The 13,157-nt window shown below is 41.1% G+C and overlaps 1 protein-coding gene across 3 annotated transcripts in view; it reads left to right on the top strand.

Annotated features, from left to right (window-relative positions):
* fasn (fatty acid synthase) overlaps positions 1–13,157 on the top strand; it is a 106,285-nt gene that overhangs the window by 71,306 nt on the left and 21,822 nt on the right. For all 3 annotated transcript variants that reach the window (XM_028567291.1, XM_028567294.1, XM_028567293.1), the window contains 14 exons: positions 211–527; positions 865–1,266; positions 1,537–1,701; positions 1,888–2,003; positions 3,439–3,572; positions 4,466–4,669; positions 4,846–4,996; positions 5,396–5,574; positions 5,884–6,003; positions 6,275–6,397; positions 8,512–8,735; positions 9,036–9,237; positions 11,619–11,770; positions 12,983–13,074. In XM_028567291.1, the coding sequence (XP_028423092.1) occupies positions 211–527; positions 865–1,266; positions 1,537–1,701; positions 1,888–2,003; positions 3,439–3,572; positions 4,466–4,669; positions 4,846–4,996; positions 5,396–5,574; positions 5,884–6,003; positions 6,275–6,397; positions 8,512–8,735; positions 9,036–9,237; positions 11,619–11,770; positions 12,983–13,074 (2,581 nt within the window). The remainder of the gene's footprint in view (positions 1–210; positions 528–864; positions 1,267–1,536; positions 1,702–1,887; positions 2,004–3,438; positions 3,573–4,465; positions 4,670–4,845; positions 4,997–5,395; positions 5,575–5,883; positions 6,004–6,274; positions 6,398–8,511; positions 8,736–9,035; positions 9,238–11,618; positions 11,771–12,982; positions 13,075–13,157) is intronic.

Genomic DNA, 13,157 nt, shown 5'->3' with positions numbered 1-13,157 from the left:
ATATATTTAACACTTTTGAGTTGAAATCACTAAAAGGCAAGCTCTTTTTGTACATAAAAAAACTTCTTTTACAGTTATTTCCGATTCATTCAAATCCTACAATCTACAAAATGGTTACAATTATTCAACTCAATTATCAGCCCATTTTGTTGCTTGTATCATCTGCCCTCACATGTCCCTCTAAGTATTTGTCCCACTCTCTCCATCTAGGTTTAATCTGTAGACTGCAGCAAAAGTTGGCCCCCCATGGTGTCAAGCTCTCCATCCCCGGCTTACAAGGGGAGTCAGACGGCTCTCTTCCCAGCCCCGAGCCCTCTGAGCCCTCCCTGGTGCGGCTGCTGGCCCTGCTCTGTGGCCTGGAGCTTAACGGGAACCTTCGATCTGAGCTAGAACAGACTGTGGAGAAGGAGAGGGCATGTCTGCTGCAGGACGGCCTGCTGCAGGGCCTGCTAGACAACCATGCCCTCAGACACTGCCTGGACACCACCATAGAAAACCTCATGCCCGGCAAGATCAAAGTCCTGGAGGTAAGACTGAAAACTATGTAAAAATTTGAATTTCATTCAAATGCAGAATGGCTAAATTATCCTATTGTCTCAGATTATATACATTACCGGTACATTACATAACATTTAGCTGATGCTTTTATCCAAAGCGACTTACAATTGCTATGTATATCAGAGGTTGAACGCCTCTGGAGCAACTAGTGGTTAAGTGTCTTGCTCAGGGACACATTGGTTGATGTATCGCAGTGGGATTCGAACCCCGGTCTCCTGCACCAAAGGCATGTATTATATCCACTGCGCCATCACCACCCCAATATATACATTTGTTAACCCTCTTCACCTCTCTTACCCCTATCAGGCTCTCTCCAACGATGGTCAGCTCTTTTCTCGTGTGGTAGCGCTCCTTAACATCCAACCCATGCTGCGTGTGGACTACACTGCCACGGCGGCCAACCTAGACCTTCTGACCCCCCACCAGGCTACCCTGGAGGAGCTGGCAGTTGCCTCAGCTCAGTGGGACCCCTTAATGTCCCCAGTTCCTGGAGGTGTAGTAGGAGGGGCAGACCTTGTGGTGTGTAACCATGCCTGGGGCCCTCTAACGACGGACCCTGGACTTCTTTTGGCAAATCTGGCTTCTGGAGCCAAACAAGGGGGGTTTGTTCTCCTCCACACACTGCTGAAGGGAGAGACTCTGGGAGAAACAGTTGCCTTCCTCTCTAGCACTGCTCAGAGCAGCTGCCAGCAAGGACTGCTCACACAGGTTAGTGGAGACAGTGCCCACTACTTTTTTTTTACCCTGCCAAACACTTCCTTTTTGTGTATCTTATAGACATCACAATGATGGGGCATCCCACAATAAAAATAGCAGTTTGATAGAATCATTATTCTGTCAATCTGTATGATTTTAAAACCCCCAGAGCTGGAAGATCAAAGAAATAATTTCTTATTTAGCTGCTGAGATTCTAAAATCACATTGAATATCTGAGCAGAAGGTGATGTTTTGCAAATATTATCTCCCTCTTTTTACCAGGCTGAGTGGGAGAGGGTGTTCTCTGAGGCATCCCTCAGCCTGGTGGCTGTAAGGAAGTCTTTTTATGGCTCAGCCCTTTTTCTGTGCCGCTGTGGGTCTCCAAGCAAACAGCCCATTTTCCTACCTGTGCACAGCACCAACTACAAGTGGGTGGAAACACTCAAGGTAGGTTCTATATTCGTCTGTGCCTGGCATTGGGCAAACGGTGTCCCCAAATACCATTTTGCATTCACTAAGTCAGAATGACTTAAAAGGGAAAGTTTTTATCATAATGAATACATGGAAAACATGACCTCTTTGGTCATCATTTACAAATGTGACATTACTCATAACTGTGTGTTCTATGCTCAGGCGATTATGTTAGAGTCATCAGACTCTCCAGTGTGGTTGACTGCGTCTCATGCCCACTGTGGCATTGTGGGAATGGTCAACTGTCTACGGCAGGAGCCAGGTGGTAACCGAATACGGTAGGACCTATTGTCAACCATACAAATTGCAAGTTTTGTCACAGTACCAGAATTTTACCCTTAACACAATAAACTGTAAGTTTATAAACAAATCTCATATCTATATACACATGCAGTCACAAAACTAAAGCTGCACAATTGATCTAATTGCCTTGCAATTGCGATGTCAAACAAATTGTGAGATTTAAGTTAACAAAAAGGTGTGCTATGTGCATGACACTCTAGTCTCTGTGTGTACTGTAGTCTCCACGTTGTAACCGTTGTTACCGACAGTATTAACAACAAATGAAGCCACCGACACTTAAGAAGCTTGGGCCCCTATTCCTATTTTGCACCCGACGTACAGAGGACTTTTCCCTCCACAGACACACGTCGGTAAATTAGGGAATGTATTTGCGCTTCCGGGGGCGATTCAGCGAAAAGAGGAGACGTGTTCAGGCGCAAACGTTCCCAGTTGCTATTTTGCAGTTTCAGAAAACAATTCCGCCACAGACCAGGAAAAACCTGGTCTAGAGTCAGTGGCGCTAGTCTAAAGTCAGTGGCGCGTTATCAGATTCTATTTTAGGGGCGCATGCTTGGCCATAATGTAGCGTGTGCACAACGCGCATACACTTTTCTTCTCTCATCTACACAGACGCAGCAGTTCCCATTTTTGCAAACCATACATAATTACAAGGAAAAATATTACTGAAAATGCGCTTCAGGTGTTCGGATAGGTCAGGAGGCACTTTACAGTACACTCCTCAAACAAAGCTTGCCTTACACAGCTGCTACACTAAGTCCGACACCGCTCACCGGTTGCTCTACACGCTTGCTTCACCACTCAGACACAGATGTAACTCACTTTTGCACCTGCCATTCTCGCTTTCACTAATGCCTGCTCCTCTGAATTACGCTACCCCACGAATGTATTAAACGCTACCCTTGTAACAATGATATGACCATACTTGAGTATCCAAATTGTAGAGAAATACACATTTGAAAAAAAAAATTTTTCCTTTGATAATCAAGTAGAGCGTGCGCCCTATATAGTAGGCCTTACCGCAGTGGCCCTGGTTCGGCTTGGATTCTCTGCCCTTTGCTGCATGTTGTCCCGTCGTCCCCACAAAAGCCCCAAAAAATATCTTAAAAAAACACTACATATGTAGTATAACTACATTTCTCACATGTATTATTAGAACTAGGAAGCAGGGAGAGAGAAGGTTAAACTGGTAAAACTTTAGCCCCAACTTCGCCTGTGATAATTATTAGGAATGCAGCTTTGAGAAGTAAATGTTAGTGTATACTTATGTATTAAACATCACAGACATCACATAATTCTTACACCATTCATTTTGTAAGCTTCTTGTATGTAGGTATTGTCTACCCTATTTTTCCATGTTGTATTGGGTCATTGTGATGGTTTTTGTACTGTGTTCCCTTTTTATGTTACCAGCTGTGCTTTTGTGTCCAATCTAAACGAGTCTTCAGCAACACCGAGCCTCCAGCCGGTGCTGGAAGGGGATCTGGTTATGAACGTGTTCAGAGACGGACACTGGGGTGTCTTCAGGCACCAGCTCATCACTCAGGGTACCAAAATATTAAATTGACACTTATTCTGGTTCTAGTTAGATTGTTATGGTTCTGATATTGTTGTCCACCACAACTATTATATTTGAGTTATTTTGATTACAGATGTATTGTCGTAACAGTACAACAGTGGTAGCAAACCACTTTATTTTTTATGAAGCAAGACATGACATTTTTTTTTTTTAAATAATTCATCTTTTAAGGGGAAGCAGCATAGTTCACCTTCAAACTACAACAGAAAACAGGTCAGGGAAAAAAAATGTCCTGCCTTTTTTTTTGTTTGGTGACAACCAATTACTATTTTAGGAGTGTTAGTGGCGGGATAGCAGCTGTGTTTTTATTTTAGAATTTGTTTCTTCATATTAACATTTTAGGTTGTCACATCCCTATGTCCGCTCAACACTAGTTGTACATACAATTGTCACGCTACATGGGGCATACAGTAATTGTTGCAGCTTTAGCTGCACATATACTACTGTGCCTAATATATTTACTGTGCCTAATGCATTGTAAAATAAACTGTGGCAGTTGTCAGACCATGGACAATCTAAATGTTAAGAAATACATTTCTTTGATTATAGACAAAGATTCATGTATGTATTTTATTCTGTTTAGACGTTGTGATCTTTGACATCCCTTAAAGACATGTTAGAATAACACTATTTTAACTGTAATTCAAAAACTCTAACTGGTTTCTCACTGATATTTGGTGGAGATTTTAGAAAGTGTTGGTAGTAACAATGCCACTTAAACCATAATTAGTCAAAACAAATGGATTGACAGATGGAATTCATCCAGATTACTTTAATGCATATAACTCCCATTCAGAATGTTTGATATACCCATGGCTTATAGTTCCATTGAAGCATTTGTCTGTATTTTGTGGTTGTCAGATCTAAATGAAGAATTGACAGAGCAGGCCTACGTTAATGTGTTGACTCGAGGTGACCTCTCTTCTCTGCGCTGGATTGCCTCCCCACTCTGCCACTTTATGACCAGCAACCTCAACGTGCAACTGTGTCATGTCTACTACAGTTCACTCAACTTCAGAGATATAATGCTGGCCACTGGAAAATTGCCTCCAGATGCTATTCCAGGTACAGTGTGTAGAAGACGCAAGATATCATGCATTCAAACTTTGTTTTTATAACCATAGTAACCCCAGCATCTTGTAGGTTACTATTGTTATACTAAACAAAATGTCAACAGCGGACCAATTGTCAGCACCCACAATTGGACAACTTACTTCTCCTGTTGATCATATATCTTGTAGGTGACCTAGCTCTTCAGCAGTGCATGTTGGGTATGGAATTTTCTGGTTGTGACACCAGTGGTCAGCGTGTGATGGGGCTGCTGCCTGCCAGAGGCCTGGCAACAAGTGTCGATGCTGACAAACGGTTCCTCTGGGATGTTCCCTCCAGCTGGTCAGTGTCACATTTAAATTGTTTGTGTTACAAACAAGAAACAGTGAACAGTGTAAATGTACAGTCAGTGTAGTCACACTACAGACTGCAAGTAGCAGTATGAGCCTGAGATCTGATTTGGAATTGTTGTCCAGTACCTGTCTACGGTAGCTGCTCTGTAGAAGCACCCTGTCTGAGGAGAAGGTAGATGGGACTTTAACATCTGAAATCCTATTAGATAATTGTTGAAAGCTCAAGTGTATTTATGATCATCATGGTGTAAACAAGGTACTCTCCTCTTTGTGCTCTTATTATAAAATTAAGTTTCTAAATGGGTGCTCTGACAACAGCATACATTATAGTTACATCATACTATATAATAACAAATAATTACCCTGTTGCACCTGTGTGTGTGTACAGGACACTGGAGCAGGCAGCATCAGTGCCAGTGGTCTATGCCACAGCCTACTACTCTCTGGTGGTGCGTGGCAGGCTCCGTCCCAGAGAGACGGTTCTCATCCACTCAGGGTCAGGGGGTGTCGGACAGGCTGCCATCGCCATAGCACTCAGCAAGAAATGTAAAGTCTTCACTACAGTCGGTAAGTATTTAACACTCACATAACACACTGTGAGTGTCATTGTGACAGAAAATGAGCTCTGATATGATTTCTTATTGACTGTCGTATGTTATACCAGTTGAAAAAATTGCACCAAAATCCACCACCAATGGAAGTTTTTTTTTTTTTTCTCATAATAGAAAAGTTTTTTTTTCCTTCTCATATTATGATCATGTAGAAATTATTGTGAGATTAGTGCATTATGAGTTACTAAGTCATAATTATAATTATGAGATGGTATCTCATAAAAAAACTCTTTTTAACCCTAACCTCTGTGTGTGGTATCACTAGGCTCAACTGAGAAGCGGGCCTACCTGCTGGAGAGGTTCCCTCAGCTCTCATCAGAGTCCTTTGCTAACTCCAGAGACACCTCTTTTGAACAGCACATCCTGCTCCACACAGAGGGCAAAGGTCAGACACCTCTTTCTGTATTAAGGAATTGTAGTCAACATACCAATGTCAACAAATAGAATTTCTAAAATGAAAGCCACCCCTGACAAACAACAGCTTTACAGTGTTTTTAACTTAGTAAAAAGTGTGTGTGTGTGTGTGTGTGTGTGTGTGTGTGTGTGTGTGTGTGTGTGTGTGTGTGTGTGTGTGTGTGTGTGTGTGTGTGTGTGTGTGTGTGTGTGTGTGTGTGTGTGTGTGTGTGTGTGTGTGTGTGTGTGTGTTTCTTTTTCAGGTGTGGATGTGGTTCTGAATTCTCTGGCTGAGGAAAAACTGCAGGCTAGTATTCGCTGCCTAGCCAGACATGGACGATTCCTGGAGATTGGCAAATATGACCTGTCCAACAACTCTCCACTGGGTCAGTAGGTCACACACACTCATTCTTATAGTAATAGTGCAAGTGTCACTTACGCTTTTAATTTTAGATATAACCTTACAAATATTTAAAAGTACCCTTACAAATATAATAGCAGAGAAGTTTCTGGATGAAATATTGCTGTTATTTCAGTTTCTCATAACATTTGCTCATTGTGATCATTGACAGTTATTTAAATGGGTGATATTAAAGAGTAACTTAACATAATTAACTTAATAAACTTGTTTTAGTTAGTACATTAAATGTACAGCCACTTTCATATTCTGTCAATTAATTCTGGTCCCATCTATAGTGTTTCTGGTAACAGCAGTTTTTTGGCTGAGTTATTCTATACTCTAGACCAGAGGTTTTTAAACTGGAGGAAGAGTGGAAGGGGAGGCCTGGTGATAGAGATGTGATATTGCTTGCGGTGAAAGAGCAAGAACATGCCAGTATTAATAATAAAAGGGGAGGTTTATAGTTATTGTAGTTTGGCCTTCTCATCAACATGGTCAACAGTTGGAGCAGCAGCGGCTGTAACATACAGCCCATCATAGGCAGACTGGCAATCTGGCAGTTCTGGCGAATGCCAGAAGGAACGATGCACTCTGGCCGATTTGGGCCGCTGGAAAAAAGGAAAAAATGCGGCAACACTGGCATATCACACTAGCCTACAAAATAGATGGGCTGGCCAACTTTGTGTGTGTGGGGGGAGAGGCTGGATAATTAATCATAACCCACACCATACTGTAGTTTAGGTGGCGAGCGGTAGCGGCCCCTCCCTAGGTGGATGGGCACAGACAGTTCAGAGGTGATGATTGAAATATCAAGCATAGCCTACGTTAAAACCACTGCCAAAACAATGCGAAAACCAGTAAGAAGAGAAAGGAGGTGCAGAAATATTAAGGTAAAAAGAGAAAAGACCATGAGGCTGGTGCAGCTAAATGTGAGAAGTTAACAAATGTTTTTTGTCCACTAAAGCAACTTATAGCAGCAGTAAATTAACGAATTTAGCCATGGCTTGCAGCAGCAGCAATCCAGCTACTGACCTATGACTGAGTCATAACACACAGACATGATACACATATTTTAAGGTTCAGTATAAAATGTCAGAGTAGAGCCCGACTGATAAAGGATTTTTAAGGCCGATATTGATACAAACATTTGGTGATTTTAAAAATCCGATATTCTGATATATCGGCCGATATATATTTTAAATAAAAATCCAGAAACTTGTAACAAAATATAAACAGATTTTCCTAACATTAGTTATTTGTAGTTATTTATGAGTCTTCACTAAAATAATATGATAATGCAGTTTAAAATAAACGTGTTTGTTTCATTGTCACAAAACAACAGAGGAACATCAAAATATATTAAAGTTCTTATAGATGAAATTTATAAAAATACAAACTTAAGATATGAAACTTAAAGGGTTAAACACGAGTGTTGCCAACAGGGACGCTGTAGAGTGCCCTCTGGTGGACAAAGTATGCAACGCCAACACTGGTTGAAGGGTTTTCCGTCCGTCATTTATCGGCCATTATAAATGCTGATACCGATAGTTTGGAAAATGCCTAATATCGATAATATCGGCCCACCGATATATCGGTTGGGCTCTATGTCAGAGAATATTATTTTCAATCTCCATCGCAACCTTCATAAATCCACTTGGTTTGGTCTGACCAAACTTATTGTATTTCCCCTTTATTTTTTCAGGCAAATCATTAAGAACAGGTTCTTATTTGCGATGGGGACTTGACAAGTGGCACAGCCACTTAGAGGAAGGGAAGGAGGGCTAGGGTGTAATTAGGGTTGTTACTAGTCTACTAGCCGCAGAAGGTTCCGCCGGATGTCCATCATTTTCTGCCGGATGTCCCTCACCTTCTGCTTTCTTTGTGTTGGCATTCTAAACTCCGGTCGATTTATGAGAACTATAGTTAAAATGTGCCTTGAAAGTGCGCTTGTGTCAGATTCATTGTGCTCAGCATAATCTGAAAACTACTAGTTAATTTCATACCAAGACACATTTTATGTTGCAAATGACTGCAGCAGATTGTCCAAGGTCGGGTTCATGGTCAGCACTGAACAATGTTATGTTGTTGTGATCTCTCCAGGTATGGCTCTGTTCCTGAAGAATGTGGCATTCCATGGCATTCTGCTGGATGCTCTCTTTGAAGAGGGCAACCAGGAGTGGGAGGAAGTGTCCAAGCTGCTGAAGGAAGGCATTATGGGAGGTGTAGTTCAGCCTCTAAAGACCACAGTGTTTGAGAGGGACCAAGTGGAAGAAGCATTCAGATACATGGCTCAGGGCAAGCACATTGGCAAGGTCCTCCTGCAGGTCAGTTTCACATCTGACCTTCCTCAGCCTTTGCTATTAGTGTAAGGGGACTATAGATTGTTAATAATAGACCAACCTGTCATGATGTAGTAGAAAGAGAACACTGAAAAATGGAATCACTCAAGTGTCTACTAAAAAATTAATTAATGGTAAAATGAAAACGGAATAATCCTGGAAGATGTTTCTGTTACTACCTGCAACCTCAGTTTCTTATTAAGTTAACATAATTATTATGTGACCATAACTGGAAAATACTACACTACGCTATATATCTTCTTACTGGTTCTTCTCTTCATACAGGTCCGTTGTGAGGAGAGGGGTTCAGCAGTTCAAACTGCTTCCCCTTTGTCTTTTCGGGCTATCTGTCGCACCTTCTGTCTCCCCTCCCACTCATACATCATCACTGGTGGACTGGGGGGCTTTGGTCTAGAGCTTGCTCAGTGGCTGACAGAGAGAGGTGCCAGCAAACTGGTGCTGACCTCCAGATCAGGCATTAGGAACGGTAAGGGACAATGATACAAAGCTGCAGCAGGTGCTACTCAGTTAAACACTGGACTAAAAGTAATGATTTTTTTTGCCAGTATTTTCTCCTTCAAAAATTTCCGTTCCGGGAAGGTATGTCTGTTTTTATTTTGGCCTGTGTGGCCTGTCAACTACCCATTTTGACACCCAAGTTGCCAAACATGAAACGCAAAAACAACGGGCTGCACCAAACAAACTGGATTAACAGAGATAGATCAATTCTCCCCGACCTATAAAAATACATCTTTCTTAACAGTTGCATGACCAGAGACATGGTAAAACAAGTAAATATTGGAGATGGATTTAAAAGATGGCAACAGCTTTAAGCCCAAAAGGACGCATAGTTGGCTAATTTCCTCCTAAAACAAGCACTGAGCTTCACTAATTCATCACTGCTACTAGTAGGGATGGGCTTTTTCAGTCATTTCAACATCCATGTGCTTGCATTAAATTATATACAGTACTTGAGTTAGTTACTCGCAAAAATAAATTGAGACACAGCCGGTGAAGTGCAGTGACGATAAGCAGAGAAAGGGTGGCTGTCAGTCGGGCACAAAGCTCCGCAAAGTTGCTGCCTTTTTAGCAGTTGTTGTTGCTACGTTTAGCCTATAAAAAGGTAATTGTCAGCCGGGTACAGTGCTCTGCGAGAGCATGTGCTTTAATAACTGTTAATATAGCAGCATCTAGCAAATCTGCTGTGCTGTGGAGTCATGTCTGACATAGGGCGAACATTCATATTGTGGGACTTTGGATTTAGCGTTCGCAACCTGGCAACCCCCCATGAAACTTCGCCGCTGGGAGAGCTTGCTCGCTAGCTAGCTAGTGCTGTTCCACAACACATGTAACGTCATCTTACCTGATGTTTTATTCATAGACTTAGCATGTTAAATGAATAAATTCCATGTAACATTAACTGTTACAGTTTCGACTGTAGCAGCGACGTTAGTGATCTTAACGTTAGCCTATATTCAGCGATGTGCTATATCACACAGGAATCTACTCGCAGAGCAAAATGAAGAATTACTGGTCCCTAGAGGCTCACAATTTTTTTCACCAGTGGCTTTGTGGCAGTGGTTTTACATTACAAAATATCAGGGAGCGATATTATTTTGTTGTGATGTGAAGCCATCTTGAAGGGTTACTGAAAAGCCCCATCAGACCTGAGTTTAATTTTTTTAAACCTGCATCAAGAAAACACCAATCTTGATCTGATCTTAAGTATTAAAACTTGAGATCAGGATTTCTTTTTAACTTATTTGAGACGCAAAGCGCCACACAGCAACTTTTCGGCATTGTACCAAGCAAAAAAACAATCATAAATATGACAAAGAGTAAAGATCAACCTCTAACAAGGTATGTGCCCCCCCCACAAGATGCAACTGACCATATTGTTGATGTAACTGTTTTATACTAATAGGAGAAAATATACTATAGGAGAAAATATCAAATTAATTCAATGAGAAGTTACATAAAAGAGTGTGAAGTATCTTAAGCTTAGTGAAAAGTCACACTTAACCTGTCAGATAAATTCCTGTAAGAATATTTTTAGAGGGCCTTAAAAATTAACGCAAGTGAACTAGTGTTTCAATTTAGTTTTTTTGTAATGAGTCAGTGCTTCTGCTTAAATTGAAAGTAAATGAACTGACATAACAGAGTTTACTGAAATTGTATTTGTATATGATTTCATGGGACATATATTAAATTGATTGATGCAATAATCAAAGTTCTAATTGTTATTTTGTATGCACACAAAAATGGAAGCCACCAAAAACAGTAAACACAAATTTAACAGTGTAGGAGACACATTTCCCTTTATTTTTAGATTGACAGAACAAGGAAAGTATGACTTCTTTGTGCTAATGCTACTGTAATTGATCTATGAAGAGTTCTGGTAAACCCTAAAGAGGTTCATGATATCAATTCACACAGCTCATTAGTTTTAATTACCTCCACTTTTCAGTTTTGTTACCATTGGCTTTGCAAATACTGCCACTGGTTTGTCTGCCAGCACATACCAGCGTACCACACCACCATCCAACTACAGAGACAAAGGTGTCTTTCACCTGCAGTAAGGAGCTTCACCTAGAGGGCATAGCATACAGAAGGTTTAAGGATCACTTGGCTGTTTTTAACCAATGAAATTGTCCTGTGTCTGTGGGCTGTACAGAATGGGTAAAACTTCCTTAAGATATTTGATAGGGATAGCCACAAATGCAAACATTAATATCTTAGAATTGGCTGTACTGTACACAATACATCTGAAGCTTTGCTCTGGGATCATAAATGATACAAACTGTGTACTCTGTGACAGTAATTTTGTTTGCACTGCTCTAACTAGTTTTACTTTGTAATTGTTGCTAGGTTACCAGGCAAAGCGAGTGCGTGAATGGCAGAGTCAAGATGTGGAGGTGCTTGTGTCGACCAATGATGTCAGCACGCTCGATGGAACAGAGCGACTCCTTGCTGAAGCCTGCACATTGGGCCCAGTGGGTGGGGTCTTCCACCTGGCCATGGTAACATACCAAGCCACCTCATCATCTGTCCCCCTCACCCCCTAATTTGGGTCTGTCGGCCCACCACTTTGGTGACTGACTGAAATATCTCAGCAACTATTGGATCGACATTATTTGTGCATTCATTCATGGTCATCGGAAAAACCTCATGAAACATAATGACTTTGGTGATCCCCTGACCTTACCTCTAGTAACAACATGAGATTGGCATTGTAAGCCTTTAGTGAAATGTCTTAAAGGAACACGCCAACTTATTGGGAATTTAGCTTATTCACCGTAACCCCCAGAGTAAGACAAGTCGATACATACCCTTCTCATCTCCGTGCGTGCTGTAACGCTGCCTGACGGTTCCAGCATTAGCTTAGCCTAGCATAGGCTGCTCCGAATTGTGACAAAAGTAACAAAATAACGCCAACATGTTCCTATTTACATGTTGTGATTTGTATAGTCACAGCGTGTACAAAAAACAAGGTAACATGAGACACAGCCATCTTCTAACAAACAAACCGGGAACTATATTCTCAGACAGGCTTGCTTGCATATCACTCCGCCCAAGTACTATATTCTTCCACCTAAGAATATAGTTCCTGGTTTGTTTACGGTTAGAAGACAGCTGTGTCTCATGTTACGTTGTTTTTTGTACACGCTGTCACTCTATAAATCACAACATGTAAATAGGAACATGTTGGCGTTATTTTGTCACTTATTCGGAGCAGTAGGATTACTGGAACCATTCACCTGCATGTTCTGTGATGGGCTGATGCCGCTGGAGCCGTCAGACAGCATTACAGCACGCACGGAGATGAGAAGGGTATGTATCGACTTGTCTAACTCTGGGGGTTACGGTGAATAACCTAAATTCACAATAAGTCGGCGTGTTCCTTTAGCTAGAATAAAAAAATGTGTTCAGACATTCATTCACTCAAAGTAGTGAGTCCATGACTGTACCTATGAACAGCCTCACAGAGCCACTAGTGTGGCTATAAACTTTTGTTTATAAAAATGTGTTTGTCACCTTACAGAATTATTAGTATGTTAAGCTACTGATATGGTACGGTAATTTGACACCTTAGTTCTTTACTGTGATTATTATTAATTTTATGCTCTACTGTCGAATCCATACTTAAGTTAACTGCTTCTCCATTTAAATTTGTAGTAATTCCACTTTGATCTTAACTTTTGTAAGCGTTTCGTATGTCATTATCTCATCAGGTGTTGAAAGATGGCATGTTGGAAAATCTGACTCCTCAACTCTTCCTTGATGTTAACAAACCTAAATATGATGGAACCATAAACCTGGACAAGTAAGACACCCATAATAATCCATCTGTTTAAATCATGGAACTTTAATTAAGTACTGCTATTCACTTCTCTCCAGATCTTAATG

The sequence above is a fragment of the Perca flavescens genome, chromosome 21 (assembly GCF_004354835.1).
Source record: "Perca flavescens isolate YP-PL-M2 chromosome 21, PFLA_1.0, whole genome shotgun sequence".
NCBI classification, from domain to species: Eukaryota; Metazoa; Chordata; class Actinopteri; order Perciformes; family Percidae; genus Perca; species Perca flavescens.
Note: the sequence above shows the minus strand (reverse complement) of the source record. Positions and strands in the feature narration are given on the sequence as shown.